We start from the raw sequence: 22,877 nt of genomic DNA, 5'->3' as shown, positions 1-22,877 counted from the left end.
GGTCTTGGGAACCAGTGGATTTAATAATTACTTTAAAGCTCAAGTTACCTTAGTGTCTCACATATCTCATATTCTTTTGGACCCACACTCCCTATAATTAGAAATAAACTAATCTGACTATTTGTCAACATAGAAATCTACATCATACTTTATGTATTCATAATTCATAGAGTTGTAATATGCTATAGTGCTCCTCTTGATGAAGGCAAATCTAGGCTGTTTATCAAATGATCACTAAGCAACAGCGACAGTGATAACAGGCATCCACGTTTTACTATCACTGCATTCGGTTGCATGAAAAAATTCCACATGTTCATCAGACTGTTAAATGGGGATTAATAAGTAAAATCAAATATTATTAATTCACCCTCTAGTTCATGTGTTAACACGCATCAACTTTCAACACTGTGCTGAGCTCGAGAATCTACCGTTAACACGGAGAGGGTATTAATTACTTTATATAGGTTTACTTTATGAGCTTATTAGGGGCAGTTATTCTAAAGATAAAGATGGTTTCATCTCTAATGCAAACATCATCCCTGTGTCAGTTAACTTCTGGGAGGGTGCATGAACCACAGGAAAACGTCATTTAATAAGTGAACATATTCACCCACATTACTACACAAACACTATTGACTGAAGCTATAGCTGACTTAATTAAAACCACAAATGACCGCATATAGGAAAGACAGGGAAGACGTCAGGAGGTGTGGTCCCTAAAAACTAACCAGCTCCAGTGTGCTGGAATTTTACTATGCCACATGGATAGTCGGTGAGAGTCTGTTTGCTGTGTTTTAAATGCAAATTGCAAAAGAACAATAAACCACAATCTGGAACAATGGAGGCCTTTTTCTGTGCAATAACCTGCCTTTGCTGACACGGAGCCCAAATGACTTCTGTTGGTGTGATTAAAGTATTACTGACCAGAAAATCCTACTTTTCTTCCTTCTAAATAAAAAGTCAATTTCTGTATAGTAGTAGTAGAAGTAATCACTTAGATGTTGGATGATTTTTTTTTTTTTTTAATGAAATGATTTGAAATAGGTTTCATGAAGTTATTCTCTCTTTGAACGGGTAATAAAATGAATTTAGAACCACCTGCTTTAACATTATTTACGTCTGCACATGAAGTTCAGCATCATGTTCAAATGTGTTTAAAATACCTAATAGTCAGTCTGCTCCTTGTACTACTACTACATAGTACTGCTACTTCTACTTAGAGTGGAGTAACGTTACTTTTATAGCCAAGTACTTGAGATCTTACTTGAGTACTGACTTTGTGTACTTTAATAACCTCGGATTAAACTCAGATGAAGCACATGTACAGCGACAACACGTGGTGACCTGGTCCCACCGCGCTGCAGATGACACGCTGCCCCCTGCTGGCGAGGCAGCGGACCAGCACTTCCCGTGACGCACGCAAACGCGGTAAAACGATATTCCGGGTTGTTGAAGGAGGAAAGCAGCATGGCATCCGACAGCAACATGGCTAACCTGAACGGACGGGAGACCGCGTCTGTGAACGGGGAGCCGGTCGTTAAGCGGCCGCGGGAGAGCGTCTCCCAGGATCCGTCGCTCCGGATCCCGAAGGAGCCGCAGAACAAAGTGACCGTGGTGCTCGGGGCGCAGTGGGGCGACGAGGGCAAAGGAAAAGTTGTGGACTTGCTCGCAATGGATGCGGACATCGTCTGCAGGTGTCAGGTACACGACCGCCAAGGTCGCATTTAAGTTCCCGTTTTGTTTTCGGCCTCACCGCGACGCACAGTGTGATTGTTGTTACCGTGGGAGTTTGTTAACAGCCGTTAGCCGCCGGTAATTATTCATGACCGGGCTCCGACGTCAGACCTCCCGGATGTGGAAGTGCTAAGTTGATGCTAGCCGCGGCCATGCTAGCTGCTCCGTCTGTAGATGTGCACTAACCCCCCCCCCCCCCCCCCAGTGACCTCCACATGCTTATATAAAGCACCGACCTCCCACGGGTGTCCCCGCTGTTTCTTTTCCTCTCAGAAGTCAACACAGTCACATTTAGCAAGTGTTTGATCTCGTAGCCAAAGCCAAATGGAAAACTGTGGCCCTGCGATCACACGGACACACTGTGTGATGGTGGGAACAGGACATGGTCTCTGTCGTCAGTGTTGATTTAGTCTGTCGGTGACATGCCCTCTAGTTTTGTGCCTCAGCAGGAAACTGCCTCTTGGAAAGTGTTTTTTGTTTCTTTGCATTATTTTCAGGGAGGAAACAATGCAGGTCACACAGTGGTTGTGGACTCAGTGGAGTACGACTTCCACCTGCTGCCCAGTGGAGTACTCAACAAGAAGGCTGTCTCCTTCATCGGTAGGACACAGTTTGATCTGAGACCGATCACAGTAAAATAATAAAATACTAATCTACGGTCATTGTCAGGCCACACATCAAAACCACCACGAACCTCCTTATCAGTTGCTGCGTCTCACGATGGACAAGAATAACCCTGTTTTTGTCCATGTATATTAGTATACTGTACAGATAGGATCAAAGTCCAGTGTTTTCAGTTTATCAAGTACATCTGGGTAAAATTAATCCAGCCTAAAACAACAACCTGGCAATAAATCCTTTTCTCTTTGAGGCTATAAATGGATTTGTTTGTACTAAGTGGTTGTAAAAGGGTGTTGATTCATCATCAGATATTCTGGTTTCAGATATTTTCATCCACCCTTATGTATGCATATATTAGAAACACCTTTTACTATGGATTTACTATATATGATATCTTTTCACCCCACACATAGTTTTGTTTGTTCTCCAGGAAATTGCAAACATTCTTTTTCTTGTGACTGCAGGTGATTACTTTATTAAGCATTTCCTCTTTTTATTGGCCTTGCCAAAGACAGGAATTGAGGAAAGAGGCGATATAAAAAAAAACACTGGCAACAACATTAAATCCTACTGGTGGTTTTAATGTTGTAGTGGTCAGAGATCGGCTTGTAAAAAAATGTCATGCTCCAAGTCTCATGCATCTCAAGACCCAGTGCACCACAGATGGCTGTTTATGGTGCTTTACTGGCTGTCGTCAGAGTGTCCATGCTGATCCCCATCCACCACAATATAAAAACCATGAGGTGTATTTAATGTTGTAAAATGTCCCCACAGTAATAATAGTAAGTTTACTTTTATGTGTGATTAGAGAACTGTTGAAAAATTAATGTTGCATTACAGGCAACGGAGTGGTGATACATCTACCAGGTCTGTTTGAGGAGGCAGAAAAGAATCTGCAGAAAGGCAAAGGTAATACAGTGCTGTATTTGAATTTTTAGCAAAGCCAACAATAAGATAAAATGCACCTCTTTAATGGACAATCTGAACAGGAAAACATTATATTAATAATAATAATGATAGTAGACTGGAAATCTTCAACTAATCTGCTAAGGAGCTGAAGTAAAATAGACTTTTTACAGTGGTGCAAATGTGATGATGACTCTATTGTATTTCACGCAGGACTACAAGGATGGGAGGAGAGATTAAAGATATCTGACCGTGCCCACATTGGTGAGTAAACATGTCCTACTAACATTTTATTTATCTAAATCTCACATTATTTACTGTCCCCTCTATCCACAATCAGTGTTCAACTTCCATCAAGCTGTTGATGGAATCCAGGAGCAGCAGCGGCAGCAACAAGAAGGGAAAAAGTAAATCTCCTCTATCCAGACCTATACTTTATACGTCTTTATGTAGCTGTTGTATTGTAATTTAATATTATCAGGTGTACTTTAGCGTCATTACCGTCAGAGAGTGTAATGCTCTATTAAATAAATGGGACGACTTGTTATTAACTTGGTTTTATTTGTTCCTCAGTTTGGGAACCACTAAAAAGGGTATTGGCCCTGCCTACTCCTCCAAAGCTGCTCGAAACGGTCTGCGAGTCTGTGACCTTGTCTCAGATTTCAAGGTTTTTGAGGACAAGTGAGTGCTTTATTTTAATTTCCTGAATTTATTTTTCTTGTAATCTTTATCATAATTTAAATTACAGATCATAAGGCAACATATAAAATGCTGTTACTTGTGATAGGAACCTCAGTGTTTGATATTTCAAATATTTAAGACACTTTAAGTCTCCTAGCAGTTGAGAGGCAGAACATTTAATGTTTCAGGTCATTCATTTTGGTTTTAACTGATGAGCGGCTAGATGTTTTGTTTACATCCAATTCATGACTGTTTTTAGTTTGTGGCATTTAGGTCAAATTTTCAAAACAGTTTTCTAGATTTGTAGGTTCAATGATAACATTGTGCTGGAGCCTCCATATGTATTGTGAGAAGCTGGTGTAGGTTTTAGTGACACATATTTAACACATTTCTTTAACCATTATAGATTCTATACCTCCTCCAGCCAGTAGGTGGCAATGTCTCTCCATGGGACATGTAACAAAAGCATTGTAATAGCTGGACTGTCCTGTGCATCATATAGTGAAACTGATGTGTGGTGGACTTCTCTTTGCAGGTTCCGTATGTTGGCCGAACACTTCTTGACCATGTATCCAAACCTCAATGTTGACATTGATGGTGAACTGGAGCAGCTGAAGGTGAGGACAGGCTATCACGACAGTTGAAAACCACATGACCACATAAATAATACAGTTGATGATTTAAGCACATGGTTAAAAAGAACAGAGCATCTGCTAATGTTATTAGTGTCTGCCCGTTTGAAAATATCTGCTTAATAAAGATCTGTATTTCATGTGATCGTCTCTCTTTTCTCTTTTTCGGTTCTTTAGCTATTTTTGTACAGGGTTTCCCCCCATATTTCTCACAAATAATCAATTTCAGATTTCATGCAGCATGTGTTAAGATGTTGTGTGACTGTTTTTACAGGTATATGCTGAGAGACTGCGTCCTCTGGTGACTGACGGCGTGTACTTCATGCATAAAGCTCTTACTGGACCCAGTAAAAAAATTCTCGTGGAGGGAGCTAATGCTGCTCTGCTGGACATCGACTTTGGTGAGCAACAAGTAATTTGTTGAACTGATCATTAAGATGGATGTAGTTTTGTCTCTCTTGCTTAACAGATGTTTCCCTTCTCAGGGACATATCCTTTCGTGACATCCTCTAACTGCACCGTGGGAGGAGTGTGCACTGGCCTTGGCGTACCTCCATCATATGTTGGCCGAGTATACGGTGTGGTCAAAGCGTATACCACCAGGGTTGGTGTTGGTGCCTTCCCGACAGAGCAGGATAATGTGAGTAAAATTGGCTACTTTTTTTTCTATGTGTCGATGAAAAAGCGCTCACTATGTTATGGTTACAAATATTAACAAATGAAAAGTCATCAATACCGTAAATAAAATTCATGATACTGGCGTCTCTGGTGTTCAGCAGCAGCTTGTTAGAAATAAGCATCATGATACACTCATTACATCACAACAATATCAGGAAATAATTAAGATATTAAAATATAATAAAGAAATTAAATTCAAACTGCTGGAAGTGTCTTTTTGTGGAGAGTCAAAGAAAATGTCAGTGAATCAGGCACTGCTCCTTAGTGTGGCAGCTCCCATTTACATTTAGTCAGCCAAAGCAACTTACAAGTTAACTTTACAAGGTACCCAAGGCAGGGTAAGCGCAAGGGGGTCTTGCCTAAGGACCCCTACTGGGTGTAGGCCACAGCCAAGGTTAGGGTCTGGTCTCTTACTACTACACTGTCCAGCCATGTGTGTTTGTGTGCATGTGAGAGAAATACAAGCAGAGGTTTAGTTACATTTATATTAATAATTCATGTCCCTTAATATTTCCCATATTTTTATATTATTTTAATCTAATTTCCAGACCAGATGTTTTTTTCCCCTCTCCTTAGCTCTTTATCTTCAGCTGGCAGTGACCATATCTTGTTTTTGTTTTTATTTTAGGAGACTGGGGCATTGTTACAGTCCAGAGGCAGAGAGTTTGGTGTGACAACAGGCAGAAAGAGGCGTTGTGGTTGGCTGGACCTGATATTGGTCAGATACGCCCACATGGTCAATGGCTTCTCTGCGTAAGGAACCATCACACCTCTTCAGATTACCGTCCTGGTCTTCTGATTTCATTACTGTAGTTTTTGCAGTTACCATGTAAAAAATAGGCTCCCTCGTGTTCTTTTCCTGTCTGTTGTTATCAGATTGAACATTGAACATTGAGTGCCTTTTTTTTTTTTCTTTGTAGAATTGCTCTGACTAAGTTGGACATTCTGGACACGCTGCCAGAGATTAAAGTTGGTGTGGCCTATAAGGTTGATGGACAACCTCTGCCAAGTTTTCCTGGTAGGTGATTCCTGCTGTTTCCTTGAAAAAAAAATCAGACGTGCGTGCGTGTGTGCGATCTGATCATTCATATACAGGATTTGCTTAGAGGGTTTCTTATTATCTGAGCCACCACAAAGATGCTTTTACAGGTGAAGGAACATGGCTTAAATGCTCCCTGCAGTCTATTTTCACGTGTGTCAGCTTTTACCAGCAGGAAATGCAACATCTTAGGTTTTCGAAAAATCCATTTTGCAGCATATCTGAAGGCTCATTATCTTCCTTATCTCTCTGCTTGTAGTGCCAAATGGAGCAAATGGAATTAGGCTAATGAATCAGAAGATGATAATACAGCTCTTCTCTCTCTGCTCCATATGACACTGCAGCTGCAACTCAACCAGCCTGTTTACACTTGTTTATGTTTTTTGGTGGTCAGTGTAGTGAACGTTAGACTCGATATATTTTCCTAGTTCAGTTTTTACTCTGGGTTTCTGCTTGTGCTACAGTGTTTGGACAGCTAGTCATTCATTCAGGATACAGCACCATCATTACTGCATTCAGACTGTAAATTCCAGCACCTTGTTTTTATCAGTCTTTAGATGAATAAGTAACTGAGCACTTTTTTTTCTCCCCCTATTCTCTTGTAGCTAACATGGATGTTTTGACGCGCGTGTCCGTGGAGTATGAGACGTTGCCTGGCTGGTGCTGCTGCACCGAGGCAGCTCGGAGCTTCGAGGAGCTGCCACCACAGGCACAAAATTACATTCGGTTCATCGAGGACTTCCTGCAAGTGCCAGGTTCATAAGGAGACACTTCACATCATTGGAGAAACACCAGCCTAAGCTGTTATCATCTTTGCTAAACCTGCCAGTCACATCATGTGGTGTTTTTCTTTTTTCTCATTTCAGTGAAGTGGGTTGGAGTCGGCAAGTCCAGGGAGAGCATGATCAAACTGTTTTGATCCTCTGGCCATTTCCACATGTCTCCTCCTCCTCAGTTAGAGCTCTGAAGAGAACTACAGGTTTCAATGGGATCACCAGAGTATGACATGCAGACTCTATCCTAAAGGAAATCTTCACCAGCATTGCTATTTGTGGAACGTTTAGCTGCTGCTTGTGCATCACATTTACAATAGTTCTTCAGAGATTTAATTTATGCATTCCACATATTGTTTCTATTTTTTATTAGGAGGTTCATTTTTAAAACCTGCTTTAAATGGATCACTCATTCTTTAGTCCGTTTGACAGTAAAGCTGACAGTTAAATTTTTTTAAACATTTGAAGCTAATTTCCCTGAAGTGACATCTGTTAACCATGTTGCTCTGTAATATATAAGAGCTTCATTTTAAAACAAGGCTATCTCCAGGCTTTGCAAAAAGATGAAGGGGGAAAAAAAACAATTGAAAGCCGTCATGCTTTTCTAGAGACTCATTTTAAACCACTTTAAAATAAAAATACATCTCAGTTAAGATCGTACCATAATAACGGGAATGCTTTTAAAATCATCCTCAAGAAAAAGTCAACACTGAAGAACTTGAGCTTAAAGAGATGTTTTTTTTCCTAAGGATTGAGCAATAGCAGGTAGAAATTCCACGTCCGTATAGAGACGTTTGTATTTGTGTAACTGTAAGAAGAAGTGGGCGCTAGTGTGTGTCAGTATTTTTAATGGTATTTCATTTATTTTGACAGCGTAAAAGATTCTTATTCAGCTTGCTATTATCAATAAAAGGAAAGTGTAACATTTAGCATTTAGTCATTTTGTCATTTCTATCCAACAAATCGTGTTTCCTATAAAAGTCATGTTTTTGAGAAGGTAATTTAATTGTTCCGACTTGGAGGTTAAACATGTTTTTATGACAGAAACATCCTGACAGTGTTCTTCTCCTGATGCTACACAGAGGTTTAAAGTTAAATCTTTAACTTTATCCTCGAGGCAACAACTGTGGCTGGATGCATAATGATGTAGATTTTGGTGGTTAAAGGTCATCGTCACGTGCGTCTGATCTGTGCTCATGAGCGCTGTATCCCAATAAAGCCTGGAGGGAATTTTATTACATCTGGCACAAACATCAGCTCATGAATGAACCAATATGAATTTGTAGGTCAAAGGTCACGGTGATGTCACAATACACGTTTGTGGCCATAATTAAAGGGCTCATGCGCTAATCGTGACCACATAGTGTAGTGAACCTGAATGAGACGCCCATCTGCCACGGCTTGTTGCAGAGGGTGGGGTAGGGGGGGGTTATGACGGATGGTTTTGATGTTGTCCTTAATCCTTCTCTTTGCAATGAATTGCCAATCTGCCACAACTTGTAACGAGGGTAAGAAGGGTTATCCAAGATGGCTATGATGTTGCTCCTCATCCTCCTCTTTGCCGTTCAACCTGGTCACCTTAGCTTGTCTTCCTCAGCAGCTTGTTGAGACAGCTGGCGTCCAAGCCCTGACGTCACGTCCACAGCACACCACTGTCAAAAATATATTTAAAAAAATGTAAATACAGAGTCATAGAGGATGTGCAGGAGCCCTGACACACACATTAAAGGCACAGATTCACCTCCACCCTCTTCACTCCCACACCTCCCATGATGTTCACAAAGACGAGGAGCCTCCTGTTCACCGTCCACCGCAAGCTCATCGGTTTTGTTGACACTGCAAGATGTGAGAGAGCTGTCGATCAGTTCTCTGTCAACATGTCTCTAAGTGAAGACGGCATGTTTCTAATAGAACATTTGTCACTATAACCAAACAAGTCTAGGGAATCTGCACAGATGTGCATATTGAAGTGAAACTGGTTGGTGGTGGAATCATGCAGCCAGTAATAGTACAAACCTTTAAACAGACTGCTTAAACCTGTGTCAGGTCCTGATATTCATGGCGATGTTGGTATATTGAGGAAAGAAGGAATAACATGGCAGGCCATCTCATCACCAACCTAAGATGTTCCCTGTGCAAGTCACTTTCAGTATAACTGAACTGCTTTCATAGACACTTGCCTATTTGCCTGCAGAAGCATCAGTTGTTGGCTATGAGAGGAAGGTCTGCAGCAGAAACTCTTTTCATCAGCACCTACACACACCTCCTTGCCAATTGTTATGTAATATTTTTTACTTTACATCCTCCTTATGTTGACTTCCTCTCACAGTTTAAAAGCTTTTCAGGGCTTGGAGGGATCTGATTCCTGGAGAGGATTCATTGGCAAATTGATTAGAGGTGTAACCGTGTACTGGAGCGTCTCAGATATTCAGTCTTTGTAATGTGTTAAAGGCCTTAACACCCGACACAGGTGTTCTCAGCTTTTCTGCTCAGTTCATATTGGACAGAGCTGTGACAGGAGGAAATGGGATAATTACATCACAACCTAGATGCTAGTAAAACTAATAAAGACTGACTAAATTCATGTTACGTTGTTGAGTGTGTACCAACACTAACAGGACAGCTGGGTGGCGCATTGTACTGAAATCTGGGGTATCCAGAGCGAGCACCCTAATGACTTTTGACCCTTTGACCTACGGTGCATGACTTGTCTTTGTGTTGTAGTGTGGTTGTAGGTAAAAAGCCCGCATCTTCCCTTAAATGAGCAAAGTTGCAGACGTTTGCTAACCAGTCAATTTCCAGTCCAAGAATTCCCTGCATCATCAAAAATGGCAGAAAGTGAGCTTACAGTAGATGCAAGGAGGCTTAATTGAAAATAAAGTGCTCATAATAGCAGTGTAGCCCCCCCCCCCCTTCTTCTTTCTGTCCCATCCCTCCCTCTTTTATTTACTACCACCTTCCTTTACTTGTAATTGTGAGCACATTTATTATCGGGTCAATCAGTCAGAGTGTTGTAGTTCGGTGTAGCTTCTTCTCAGGTGTTCATATCTGATCTAATCCACTTCCAAAATCTACTTTTCTCCTCTGTATGGACTTATCCACATACTGCCAATGAAACCTCACCTCAATTAAACGGGCACTTGGAATTGAAACTGTATATCAACAGGAAGTAAGGACCTCTACTTTCTTTTTTACTTCTTTGCATGAACGACTAATTCCATGGAACTGCTTTTGATTTTTTCCTCACATTAAACAGTCACTTTATGAGTTTTGGTAAAACTTCCTTGTACTGCATTGTGTCATGATTTATGTAGCCAGAGTAGGAAGACACCTGTTTTACTGCAGTTGGATTGTGTTCAGCTTTTATAAGAACAGAGAGACGGCAGCTCTCACACAGATTGAATTGAAGGAGGTAAGTGTATTTAACAGTTTATTTGCTGAGTGCATCATATAAATCAAATTCTGCTTCTCGGCAAGTACAGATCAAGCATTTGCAGGAAAAGATGGAGAACGATGTCTCAAGTTCTATCTCGTGCTCGCTTTACAAATATATTTAAATAAATTACAACAGGATGTGAGTTTCCTGTTCTGTATCGGACCATTTTGTTTCCAAAATGGACGAGTAAGACTGATTTCAGCCGGACTTGATTTATGTGCTCATAAAAGAATCAAAGTTAGAGAAGTAATTCCCTATGTTGAAATAGTCCCTAGTCACGAGGCTTCAAATATCTTGTTGACAACTTTAAAAGACACAGAGAGAGAGTTGCAGTGACACAGCAGAACCACTGCACGCCCTCCAACTGACCAACATCCAACAAACGAGATCACTCGGTTTGCTCGACTCCGACATAACTTAACCACCTCCTTTGTCATGGCGTTTTGCTCACTGACACACGTTCATCTGGCAGCACAAGTATCTTGTCTTTGGCTTTTCTGAGCTCCAGCTTCTCTCAGCTGTCCTAACATATGTCTGGTTGCAAAATGACACGTGCACATCCAGGTTTATCTTTTACCAGGGACTCCAGTAGACTACCAGTCGCATCCACAGAGAAAACAGTGTGCCAGGGCGATATATCAGGCTGAGCAAAGAGTTACTGTTTAGAAATTAACTTGGACTTGTAATTGGAGGTGGTACAAGTAACCGTACAAGGTCGAGATGAAAGGATTAAATGTTGGTTTTCAGACTGCAACTATTTACATAATAATGTCTAAGTAACCAGTCAATAAATGATGAATATGTGACTCCTTATAATGAGTTACTTTCTATTCATAGTTAGTTACTCTCCTCTAACAATTTGTTCTTTTTCATTTACAAAAACAGCCAATTCAAATCTTTTTTTTTTTAAATACTAAAACAAGTTATTTTTCTGGTTGGAAGTTTCAATTTTTGCTTGTCTTATTTCTAAATATTTGTTATCTGACCTAAACTGAGCCTTTGGCACCACCTGACCATAAGATGGTTTACTTTATATGGAGTTGAAGAGCTGTTCCTGGTCGTTGGAGGACATCGGGTCCCATCCTTGGGTTTGGCACAGCCCTTTAGCGCTTTAGCCAGGCTAATACAGTCATATGGTTAATGTCAGTCAGCTGATCTCTGTTTTCACCTTATTACCGAGGTTAAAATAGCAAATGTTGGCATGCATCAACAAAACAATGACTATGGAGAGGAAACATCACTGATCCAAATCACTGTACAGGTCTGGCTGAAGCTGGTACGGCTGCAGACTGGTGAAATCATCGTAGATGCTTCATACTTCAAAACTTCAAAGAGCCACACGGCAACTTGACGATCGTGTTACTGAGATGGATGTGATTAGCCTAATAGCTCTATTAAAGCAGGAATCTGAAATGTGTAGCAGAAATAATCCTGACCTGACTGGTACTTACGATGTGTCAGACAGAACATCTGAGAGTCCACTTCAGTCGGCTGGATCTGCCTGAGAAACCTTATCCCCACCCCTGTAAACACACCCACGCCCACGTCTATCTTTGTGAGGGCAGCCATTGATATGATGCATTCCCTAAACCTTACCCAACCTCAGCCATCACAACTAAATGCACATACCTAACTGTAATCCTAGCCTTAACCTTATTTCAACCTTAAATTCCAAATCTTTGCTTCTTTAATCATTAATCATATCATCAAATTGAAGTGTGTGTGTGTGAGAAAACACACGCACACACACACACACACACACACACACACACACACACACACACACACACAGTGAGAGCAGCAGCAGTTCTGTCAAGCAGCTTGTGGGACTGAAGGGATATCGAGGTGGGGTGAAGGGTGGCTGAGCTGGCTTCCCCCTGCAGCATCAGCAGCATCAACACCAGACATCATCAGACCACAGTGAATCGTAAAAATTGAACCCATAGAGATATTGATAGCTCAAAGATATGACTCCGCCCACTAATGTTGTACTTGCACACAGCCTACAGTGTAGCACTAAGAGAAAATATAAAATAATGAATTAGTAGACTGAAGCTAATTGTGACTCCTGACTGGAGTCTCGCTTCTCGACTGATACCCATGCTGCTCCCTTTCTCTCTCTCTCTCTCTCTCTAACTCACTCTCTCTTTAAAGTCAGTTTGATTGAGTATCTTTTTCTCTCTTGTGCGCTCAGCAACAGCCTCCATCCTCACACACACACACACACACACACACACACTCATGCTTACACGCGGTCTCTGCATGCAGCTGCCTGTACTCGTGAAACGTTCTGGATGAGGCGACTGGTACTCTGGTTTCTAATGATCCTTCATATTGAGGTAAGCACACAGGCTGGACTGTCTGGCACACCGGTCAGTATCCTGCATCCTGTGGACGCAGAGGGAGCGTAAATGGTAATAAAATGGGATCACTATGGCTTGACTGCAGCAACTGCACTATTGGCACTTAATGCAAGCCATATTACAATTTGCTTTGGTCTAGTGGTGCATAATCTGTCTGAGATTCAGTGTCAGGCCTGTATGAGGTAGGTACACAGAGACAAATCACATATTAGCTGCTTTATTTTAATGTATCTTGTTTGATCCATGTTGATAGATGTTGGATGAGCAGTTTGCACACGGAGATTCTTTCTAACTGTTTAGTCTGAGCAAAATATACTAGAATAACGTCTCTGATGTTAAAGAACAATGTAGATCATTGCGTGCTTTCATTTCTGAATTGTACATGTGCATGTTACATGTGACTATTGCACATTGTGTCTCATTTTCATGGCTGTTTAGGACACGTACTGTTAACCAAATAATCTTGTCTTATGTAAAGTAATGTAATGTATGTATAAGTGCATATGCTGCTAATTTATGGCTGTGTTGCGTTCAATCTAGTAATTGGACGGTCTTGTTTCTTCCCAGCAGCTGCTCAAACTGTTTAGAGAGCAGGAGTATATTTTGCTGTCACTGTGTGACAGTTTATTGCTCTAATGTTGGAATAAGACCAACAGATCTGCTGACTAAACAACTGCAGTCGCTGAAGTTTAAAAGACGGGAGCTTGTTTTTTTGTTCTGCCTTGTCGCCTAACGATACACAGTTAATAGTAAGAGGCAGCTCGTCTGGTCTAAATGATAAAATCCTTCAATCTTAAATAGTTTCAGAAATTTCCAGGACAAACGGAGAGACTTGCACGTCTATCGGTTTCTAAACTTCATTGCTTTAACAAGGTAAAGATGCATCACGGTACAAAGTGTCGGCCTCCAGTTTCAGCCTTACATTAAAATGCTGTCCTGGTTTGATTTGATGAAGCACCATGACAACAAACCAGGTTTCACAGCTGGACGTCCAGGGCTCCACACTCATCCAAGGCTTCACCTAGATGTGGATGGAAGAACAACGCTGAGCTGTATCTCATCACCTATTGAAGGCTTCCATGGTGCATACCCAGTAATTCGAAGATGGGTACAGAGAACATATAAAAACAACAGGTGGCTTCGAAAGCTGGACATCAGCATCAGTCACTGTGTGTGACGCTGCCACACCTGAGAGACTCACCTTGTTGTTGACTGGCGCCTGTCATCGGAGGTTTTATCCTCACTGCTCTCAGCTTTTGTGTTTTTGAGAAACTGAATGTTTTGTTCGTCTCTCATTTATAATAGATGACGTAGATGACATCTGTAAGTGTTGAGTTGCATGTAAAAATACGTTCCTGTGATCCTATCCAGTGTCGCCTCCTTCAGAGTGTGAGGTGGACGGCCTCCCGAGTGGTTACGGATCCAGGGAATCCATCCTCAGACCTGGTGCTAAGAGGGACTGGAAAAGACGAAGGCGTGGCCATTTAGTGCGGCTTAACAGGTAAGATGAAGTATCAGAGGTGCGTCCCTCTGTGTAGTCATGACATGGATCATGTAGTCACAACTGTTCAAAGTTCTGATGACTTTTAATGGGGATTTTAAAGGGGATGTACTGTGTCAGCAGTGTGGTGGGGTCTGAGTCCATTTAATACCTTGTGTGCAGCTAATAGGCCCAGCTCCTTGTGGCATGTGCACAGCCAAGGCTGCAGACCAGCACCGTGGTCAACACGAAAACTCTTGTGTCTGTGTGGTTGCTGATGTTTCAGCTGCAGCAGCTGGGATCCAGTCCACACCAGCGCTGAGGTTACTAAGGAGAAACAACAGTCTGCATTTGGACTGAGTGGAGGTGCAGCCATGCGCTGCTCCACCCTGCTCGGCATCCTCACGGGGGTGCTTCTCTACTTGGTGCTGGGCGCTGTGGTCTTCCGCGCTCTGGAGGCTCCTCGAGAGGAGGGAAAGCACATGCAGCTGCAGCACACGCGCCGAGACTTCCTGTTAAACTTCACCTGTGTTGACCCAGAAAACCTGCAGAGCCTTATAGAGGTACGGCACGTTGCCTAAGGCGCTTATTTTGTGAATTTTATTTTATTCAGCAACAGCTACCAACAATGAGACTAACGTGAAATTAGTTTGAACATTTTACTTTAAAATTATAACAATGTGAAATTTTGTATTCACTTTTTTTTTCCACTATTAGTTTTCTTCTTGGTCCAGCACTCAATACAGTATATATGTCTCCAAGGCTACAAACTGTGCAGTCAGAAGTGACTGCCGTAAACAAATGCCAAAGAGGATCTGAATCTTGGAGACTGCCCACCTGCTAAAAATACCAGACGTTTTGGCTTGGCTTCTCACAGATATTGGCTCTGCCTCCTATTTTTTATTCATAGAGAACTTGGCTGACTTTGACAATACAACTTCTCATACTCTTTTATTTGTGTGTCCCGATGGTGATCCTTCAAATTTGTCAAGTGGAAGGTGGTGGTCAGTGAAGCTGACCCTGTAATCTTGTGGAGCAGCAGAGCACGACTGTGGGTCAGAAATTGGTGTAGTTAGAGCAGCTGTAAGGAGGGGTCGGCGTTTGTGTTTGTGTGTGTGTGTGTGTAAGTGTGTGAAAGCTGAGCCATGCACAGGTTAAGCATTAGGAGCTAGTTTGGCAAACACGCTGAGATCCCGAGATGTTTGTCCTTGCTCCAGAATGAACATTGTAAATTATTGTTTTAGCCTGCAAAATGATCTATAGATGCAGGGCCTGACATTTGTAAAAGGGAGTGAAGGACAGGACAGAAGTAAACAGCGGTCGAATTCAGTTAGGCAGGACACAAGGTGTTTTTTCATTATTTGAAGGAAGATGTACATGTTCCTTAATAAAATGAAAAACTAACTATATTAGGCTTGTGCTACAAGCAGACGGCCCTATATTTTTAATTATATATTCTTAAAATTCTAGTTTCTGTTGACTATCAGATCATTTGGAGGAGTTTTTCAGCTGATGTAATGATAATGCCACAGAGGTTGTTGTCCTCAAGATGGTGTCCTCTAAAGCCAAAATTGATCAAGTCAGCCTTTAAGCAAATTAGCCTGATAGCTGGGTAACAACAATAATAATTAAACTTACAATATATAACTGGCTAATTGCAGTACCATGCACAAAACATCCACAGGCTCCAAGATAAAATGGTCGTGACATCATAATTAGGTGTGTTTAGGTGAGCGTTACTGCAGCACACGTACCATGATAACCTGAACACATGTGGACTCACTGACAGCTTCACATAAGATCTGCAGCCATCCTATTGCTGAGTGAGCCAGGCACCTGTTACAAAGTCGTGCTTCGGATGTCGTCCTGCACCGTATGCAGCATTGTGAGTCAGATTTCAGTCAACCGGTGTCAGCTGATGTTTCATCGGGTCTTCAATAAATTCAAAAGTGTTCGAATACTCGAATCTGTTCCAACTTGAGTAACATGAGATGCCACCATGTGATGATACCACTCTAGTACAGTTGGACATTTTCCACCACAGGCTGTTGATGTCGTTGATTTATTGATCTGAACCCGAAGAAACTGATAAACTTACACAAAATCTAAATAAATCAAAAGATTTTACAGCCAATATGTTTGTTCAGTTCAGTGATTATGGCCAGGCTGGAGTGCGTTTCTCTCATTTATGAGCGCTACAGCTTCAGTTTCACTATATTTCAACGTTTCACTGATTCAAATTCCAAAGAAATTCCTGCCACTGCTTATCTCTGTACAATACAGACGTGCACAGAGGCATCAGTCCAGCAGACAGGATGAGCTGACACAGATCTGTCTGATAATCATCAACTTTATTAGAAGTAACGATGTCTGCAGAGACCATACTCAATCACAACTTTGTCATGTTCGGCATTAAATTCACAGATAACAAATGTTATGCCAACAGACCTGAAACAGATAATTCGATCAGGGAATGAGATTATCTGTGTTTGCAGCGGTTCAATACACTTGGGACAGAACGAAGCCATCACAGTTGTGTACCTCCATCACTATAGACGACCTAATGCCATGCACCTTGTAACAAAGTAATACATCAGCTGACTAAAAAGTAAAAACAAACTTTAAAGATTTCTTTATCATGAATACAGATAAATAGAATTTGAAATGACTGATTGGTCGATTTATTTATGTAAAGTATTTCTGTAATCCCTGTTTCCAAAGTCTAATTCACTATTGATTACTGAGCTGTTTCATAATCAGCAAATTGTTCTCATGCCCTCCCAGGAGGTGGCGAATGCTGTGGGTGAAGGTGTGGATGCCAGCCCCAACGCCACCTTTGTCAGCCAGTGGAATCTGGCCAGTGCCTTTTTTTTCTCAGGGACAATCATCACAACCATCGGTGGGTGTCCAGTAAAATCGCTAAATGCAGTTCTGATGATCATGTTGCAGGTCTGTCTGAAGTCTGTTTACACTTTCTGTCTTCGACCTTTGACCCAACATGTCAGGTTTTGGAAACATCTCCCCCAAGACAGAAGGAGGGCAACTCTTCTGCATTTTCTACGCCCTGGTGGGAATCCCAATGTTCGGTATCCTGCTTGCTGGAGTCGGAGACCATCTGGGTACTGGGCTGAGGAAAACTGTTGCCAAGATAGAGACTCTCTTCCTGGTCAGCCCCTTAAAAAGCCCCTTATATGTCTTCTTTGCTTGTTTTGTACATGTAATTTTGTTTCTGTGTGTTGTTTTTTTTACCCTGCTGACAGAAATGGCGCGTTAGTCCCACTATTGTGCGAGTGATCTCAGCCGTCCTGTCCATCTTGCTGGGTTGCCTGCTCTTTGTTGCAGTGCCTATTCTAATTTTCCAAGAGGTTGAGGGATGGAGTCTACTGGAGTCGGCCTACTTTGTCGTTATCACCCTGACAACAGTGGGGTTTGGAGACTATGTTGCAGGTATATAAGAGTTAATGCATATGTATAAAGCGTGTAGAGTACAAAGTACAGTGTGTTCCCATTGAAACAATCTGTATAGTTTTATATATGTACAGCAAAGAAATGCAGCCGCAAAGAAAGGAAGAGAGTGGGAGAGAGAAGGTACAGCCACGTGTGCTGTAGTGGAAGAGATGTTGAAATCATTTCTTTTAAATTAAAGTAGGCAAGTAATGTTACATCAAACTACAAGTCCCAGCCTGCATCCTCAAAATCATATCTAATCCAGTGCTTCGATAATATAATAATAATGTAAGTGTGTGGGCTGGTAGGAGCTTAACACCAGGGAAGCAGAGAAAACCAGACTCCACAACCCAAACTCTCTCAGCCGTGCACTGATACATGTTTTGTTGTTGATGTTGCTGTTGAAGACTTAATTCCAACGCTCCGAACACGCTGTGCACTGATAGCTTGTCATCATTGAACACTGGTTAATGTTTAAATCAATACAGTTTTACTTGGCACATTTGCTGTTTTATACGAGGCAGTCAGAGAGAAAACACGTTGTCATTTCCACTTGGAACAAGTTCACTTAGCACAACCAATTTTCATTTAGCTCATGAAGTATTCAGGATTGTTTTCCTCCAAGAGCTGAATTATTGATTGTCTAATCTGCTTTATATCATCTCTTATCTTAAATGTTTATTTACTCCATTTAAAAGAACAGATGGACGTGTGAATGTGCTGCCTTCACTGACCGCTGCTGTGTGTACGTGTGACTTTGTCTTTTCTCAAAGGGGATTCTGGATATGCTGGGAGCGACCACTGGTACAAGCCTTTGGTGTGGTTCTGGATCTTGCTGGGTCTGGCCTACTTTGCATCTATCCTGACAATGATTGGTAACTGGCTTCGGGTTCTTTCTAAGAAGACCAGAGCTGAGGTACTTCTTTCCTTTTCTTCTGTTTATTTTAGTAAGTCTTGCCTCTTCCACTTCCTTCCCATCATCTCCGTTGTACCTCATTCTCCTAGATGGAAGAACTGCGAGCTCACGCCACTGACTGGACTCAGAACATCCAGAACATGTCGGTGGACTTTCGCATACCAGGAAAAATTGATGACCCCTTCAAGCGGCGCCGGAAAAAGCGCCGTCATGCCTCTCGCAGCCACGGTCACAGCGGGTCAGCTGCGGGGGCCCCTGAGGGGGACCAAGAACAGCATGAGGGTCAAACCGAATCTGGATCTTCCTCCTCCTCTTCCTCGTCCTCTAACGAATCAGAGTCCGGATCAGAAACAGACTCTCAGGCCACTCAGACGGAGCGAGTGCCTGAAGAAAAAACTGCACAGCCTGAAAAGGAGGTGGCTCCTCCAGATCCCCACCTGTCCCAGCCTCTTGATTACTTTGGGGAGAACCTGGCTTTTATTGACGAGTCTTCAGATGCTCAGAGCGGTAAACTGCATTTGGATCCACTCCTGGAACCAACACAGCCCAACTCAACACACTCTCCTCAGCCAAAGAAAAGACGACACAGGAGGCCCGTTCCACCGAGGCGCCCCAGAAGCGCCACCCCCAACCCTGAGAAGAAGGAGCCCAATGGAAACGTCAGACCAGTTCCAGATCTTCCAGTGAAGCCTTAAGATCTGAGCTGGATACAGAAACTCCACTGCTAGCACAAGTGTCAACTTGCATGAAACGACGGAGGAGTTTTCGGTGTGAAATTAGGTTTGTGTATATGTAGGAGTGCGTACTGACGGACACTTTAGATGAGAACATGTTGCGGCAGCCTTAGCCACTTGTGGTTTGCATTTAATACTCTCAGCATGCGAGTGTGTATGTCTCAATCAAAGATGACGTGATTTCGATGCCAATGTTCCCTTTACTTTCTGAGGAGTTACTGCTCTCTACTGGGCCAAGACAGAAGTGCACTACTGCTCTTTTAACACGTCGGTCCCCTGCCTTTAACTAATCCAATTAGTGCAAGAAACAAGAGAGAGCACGCAGAACCCATGTGGTTCTGGTTCTTGCCGCAGCACTGTGATGCTTACGTTGAAGAGAAGGCTCTTTGGTCTGAGACAGTTACTCTTGAATCCTGCCATCAGTTAAACGGGTACTAAACAGGCTCTTGTGCATTTTTGGTAGCCTAGGTGGTGAAACTTTTTTAAATGCTGTGTGCATCCATAATATTTGCATTTAAATGAGTGAATGCATTCATCCAACTGTACTGCATATGCAAAATAAAGATTTTTAATGAAAGCAGCCCTGTCTTACAAGTTATTATTACAAGTAGTTGCTTTCTAGTGCAGACACCTCTGTGGGAACACTTTTTTTTTTTTTTTATCAGTACAGACTGTGTGTGTGTCCTGATGCAGCAACAATGACACACCCTCCACATTCTTACATACTTTACATGTAAACAACCACTCACTCGCTGAAAGCCAAGAGCTGGCCCCACAAGATCTGGTGCCAAAATGACAGAGATTTGGTTACAGCGTTCAGGATGCTCTCGGCCCACGGGGGTTAAGGCACCAACCTGGAGACAGAACTTTCCAGTTTTCTTTTTTCAGCCTTTGGCCTTGTTGCATATCTCCTCCCCCCTCATTTCCTGTTATCTCTCTGCTTTCTACAAACACATAAAAAAGGCATTAATTGCCCAAAAGGAATGCAGGGCTGAAACAATTTCAGCACATGCTTTACAAAGGACCCAGCACCAAATCATCTACAGAGGGGTGTACATATATATCCTGCATATTTACATGACCCATCTGTGTATAAGGGTTTAAACAGGTGAAGGTCGTTGGAGAATCACCTCTCCTCCTTCGGGGAGCTGTCGCACAAAGTGCTTTCACAAATCACAGATGTTTAGCAGGTACTATGTTCTTAGTTTAGCATGTTAGAACAGATAAAGTACAAAGTAGGCCTTAGGCTGAAGTTGATTAGAATATGTTTTGTTTTGAAATTACGTGTAATTACATGTAATTAGTTTTGCAAGTATGGAACAAATATATCTACCATTTCAAGTCAGGGGACAAAAGTCACTCTGATTCATTCTCTGAATGCTGTGAAAACATTGAGAGAATAAATCTACAATCAAATGGCTCCACAAACAATCCCTGGAGAGCCTTGCTTTGCTATTCTGTGTACTGAGCAAGAAAAGTGTTTTATAGGTTGAATGTGAGGGTGAAAATGTTATTTTGTTTTAAAGTGCTCCCTACAGAGCAGCTGAGGTTGGCAGAGACAGACGTTTGTTGCAGGACTTAGCATCCTGTACATTAAGTACTGTATCGTGATTGTGCTGTTTTAACGCCCTTCAAGTAGCATGTGCTGTATCTCCTCAGCTGATCCATGTAAATGATACTCAAGTGAAAACTCCACCGTGGTGTTTCAGTCTGAAAACAGCATGAAGGACAAACACTTTGCAGCAGCGAACGGTGGCTTCGGTTGTCATCTGTAATTTAAAATGCTTTTAAAGAAAAGCAGCTGGACTGTAATCTCACACAATAACTGACGGATAAAGGTTGTCACACATCTATAATTAATCTCTCCTGCAGGTTTTTTTTTTCCGTCTTTGAACCAGCAGATGGCACACCCTGACATTTCTTCCTCTCTACAACATTCCAAGACATAACTCTCCAGTATAGTTCAATACAACCGAGGTCTTAGACTGAAATTCAATATACATACATAGTGAGCATATGGACCACTTGAAAATAGACAAACTGCACTTGGCTTTTTGTCCTTTTGCTCTTCTGGTTTTTATGGTGAATAAGCAGAAAGCAGAGTTCTGGCACTGTGATCAGGAAGTTAGCAAGCACTGATGATGTGCAGTGGCAGTGGGTGACCTTTAACTAGAGGACACACGCTCAGCTCCTGTAACGTCATCTGCACCGCCCTGCTGCCACTAGGGGGCGAATAATGGCTGGTGTTTGTAGTGCTGATGTAGGCTATGCTCTTAATCTGCAGTTAAAGGTAAAATACATCCATAAAATGACCAATTATTTCTACAGTGTTGTGTTATAGGATTAAAGCAGTCTTTTCTTCATGGGTACATACAGTGAGCATGTTATTTAGACAAACATCCTGGAGCTGCTCATTCACAGATGTGCACTCTACTCTCAAATCAAACCAAACCTTCTTCATTGTAATATGGTGCAATTTGAATCCTATGAATTTAGCCCATGTTTAAAACTGAACATATATATAGTAAATAGGAATGTGTATAAGTGTAGCAGCACAGACATGAGCTTCTGGTACTCCTGTCATCTGTTCATGTGTCAATTCTTCCCCTCCACCTGAATACCACCACTTCAAAACCACCACTATACCATAGCCCGCAGCCCATTCCTAATAATAATAATAATTCAAGAAGCTTACTAATCATGACTTTCTAATATAGGTGAAAACAGGTCTTTATCAGATGTTAGATCTATGACTCACTGCTTGAACTGCACTAATCCAGTACTCTTCACTTTTTGTGTGAGGCACCTCAGACACAACTGCTTCTTGGCATTTGTGTAGCCTATCAGCTGACACCTGTTTGAGGTCATGACCTCCAGGAAGGAGCACCTAGAGACCAGCTGGCGCTCAGCGTATCTCCACTTTTTCCACATCTCGCCGTCGGTGCCACACACAGCTGTAGTCGGGGTGTTAGAATAACGCAGTGGAATCTCCAAACATGGAGCGTCTCTAACAAATCCAATTGTCCGCTCTCTAAGTGGATCTAATGAAGAGACTACAGCATGACCGCTTTCGCCTCTAACCGGTTGAAAATGCAGACTCTGCACCAGTATGATGCAGCCCCGCAAAATCGCAGTGTCTGCAGCAGAGACCGAATGACCTTGCTTCAAGGTCGCAATGACACTGCCGTCAGTTTTTCCTCTCATGCGCGCCCCGCGGAAATCCTGTCCCGAGCCCCGAGCCCGCGGCAAATGTCCACACAGCAGGACGTAAACACGAGTGTTGTCCTGCTCTTCTGACACACTGAGAGACACATGCAAGTGAGCTTTTATTGAAAGAGGACAGACTAACGTAGGATTTGACAACCAGAGCCAGATAATGATGGTGAGGTCTTTAAGGGAAACACTCACTCATCCAGTTCAATCCAATTCATATTACG

At 42.2% G+C, this 22,877-nt stretch overlaps 2 protein-coding genes across 3 annotated transcripts; both read left to right on the top strand.

Annotated features, from left to right (window-relative positions):
- The first annotated feature begins 1,410 nt into the window (after positions 1–1,410).
- On the top strand, positions 1,411–7,993 carry adssl (adenylosuccinate synthase, like). Its single transcript, XM_026372918.1, has 13 exons — positions 1,411–1,701; positions 2,232–2,334; positions 3,196–3,264; positions 3,475–3,525; positions 3,602–3,668; positions 3,835–3,942; positions 4,478–4,559; positions 4,849–4,975; positions 5,060–5,214; positions 5,881–6,005; positions 6,173–6,270; positions 6,897–7,046; positions 7,158–7,993. The coding sequence occupies exons 1-13, from the start codon at positions 1,468–1,470 to the stop codon at positions 7,208–7,210; spliced, it is 1,422 nt and encodes a 473-aa protein (XP_026228703.1). The 5' UTR covers positions 1,411–1,467; the 3' UTR covers positions 7,211–7,993.
- Positions 7,994–10,072: 2,079 nt separating this feature from the next.
- On the top strand, positions 10,073–19,991 carry LOC113168815 (potassium channel subfamily K member 4). 2 transcript variants are annotated; one of them, XM_026369829.1, is made up of 8 exons: positions 10,073–10,233; positions 14,235–14,364; positions 14,630–14,906; positions 17,128–17,242; positions 17,349–17,509; positions 17,604–17,790; positions 18,564–18,706; positions 18,796–19,991. In XM_026369829.1, coding segments are annotated over exons 1-8 (1,620 nt in total). In that variant the 5' UTR covers positions 10,073–10,232; the 3' UTR covers positions 19,402–19,991. The 2 variants fall into 2 exon arrangements, with proteins under 2 accessions (XP_026225614.1, XP_026225615.1); XM_026369830.1 differs by lacking the exon at positions 10,073–10,233 and adding an exon at positions 10,279–10,476.
- The last annotated feature ends 2,886 nt before the right edge of the window (positions 19,992–22,877 follow it).

This window comes from Anabas testudineus, chromosome 14, assembly GCF_900324465.2.
Source record: "Anabas testudineus chromosome 14, fAnaTes1.2, whole genome shotgun sequence".
NCBI classification, from domain to species: Eukaryota; Metazoa; Chordata; class Actinopteri; order Anabantiformes; family Anabantidae; genus Anabas; species Anabas testudineus.
This window is presented reverse-complemented; position numbering and strand designations above follow the sequence as displayed.